At 48.3% G+C, this 836-nt stretch overlaps 1 protein-coding gene across 1 annotated transcript in view; it reads left to right on the top strand.

The window, feature by feature from the left end:
- Positions 1-413: 413 nt before the first annotated feature.
- LOC123043119 (L-type lectin-domain containing receptor kinase IX.2) overlaps positions 414-836 on the top strand; it is an 18,882-nt gene continuing 18,459 nt past the window's right edge. The window contains exon 1 of the mRNA XM_044465467.1: positions 414-816. Within this exon, the coding sequence (XP_044321402.1) occupies positions 414-816 (403 nt within the window). The remainder of the gene's footprint in view (positions 817-836) is intronic.

Genomic DNA, 836 nt, shown 5'->3' with positions numbered 1-836 from the left:
CCGGCTACTGGCGACGACATGGACCGAGGAGGCGATGCGACCCAGCGGAGCAGCCGAGCCGTATACTACCTCCGTCCTGATTTATTGGTCCTTTAATATTTTGTGTCAAACTTTGATCATAGATTTAACAAAAAATAACAATGCATGACACCAAAACTTATATCATTGGATTCATATTCGAACATAGTTTTCAATAATATTATTTTTGATTACATGCATTATGATTTTATGAGTTAAATCTAAGGTGAAAATTTAGCATAAAATATGCAGGAGACCAATAAATCAGAACAGAGGTAGTAGTTGTCATCGTGCAAGTGGGCGACTTGACGGCAATGCCTCACCCCGTCGCCTATAAATGGTCATCCCCGATCATTTAATCTCACCACGTCTAATAGTGCAAGGTCATTCTGGCCATGGGCTCGCCTGCAAGCACAGGCGGCGGTAGCGCACAGCTCCTCCTCATCCTCTTCATCCTCATCCTCGTCACAGGTTTACACCTCTCTGGAGCACAATCTCACTCTCCTACCCCAAACCCAGTTGCAGTTGCCTCTCCCTTCTCCTTCAGCTTCGACTTCACCAACAAATCCAACTACCGCCCAGAAGACCTCAAGTTCGAGGGTGACGCGACCCCGCGTGGCGACCGGGTTGACGTCACCTGCGACTCACACGGAGACGAGTCCACGAATTGCAGTGGTCGGTTGTCGTACGCGCACCCCGTGCCGTTGTTCGACAGCACCACTGGCGAGGTGGCCAGCTTTCAAACGTGCTTCAAATTTCTCATCCACATCGACAACTCTACGTCCAAGGATGGTGGCATGGCTTTTTTTTTTTTTTTG

The sequence above is a fragment of the Triticum aestivum genome, chromosome 2B (genome assembly GCF_018294505.1).
Source record: "Triticum aestivum cultivar Chinese Spring chromosome 2B, IWGSC CS RefSeq v2.1, whole genome shotgun sequence".
Lineage (NCBI taxonomy): Eukaryota > Viridiplantae > Streptophyta > Magnoliopsida > Poales > Poaceae > Triticum > Triticum aestivum.
The sequence above is the reverse complement of the archived record's forward strand: the minus strand, read 5'-3'. Positions and strand labels throughout refer to the sequence as shown.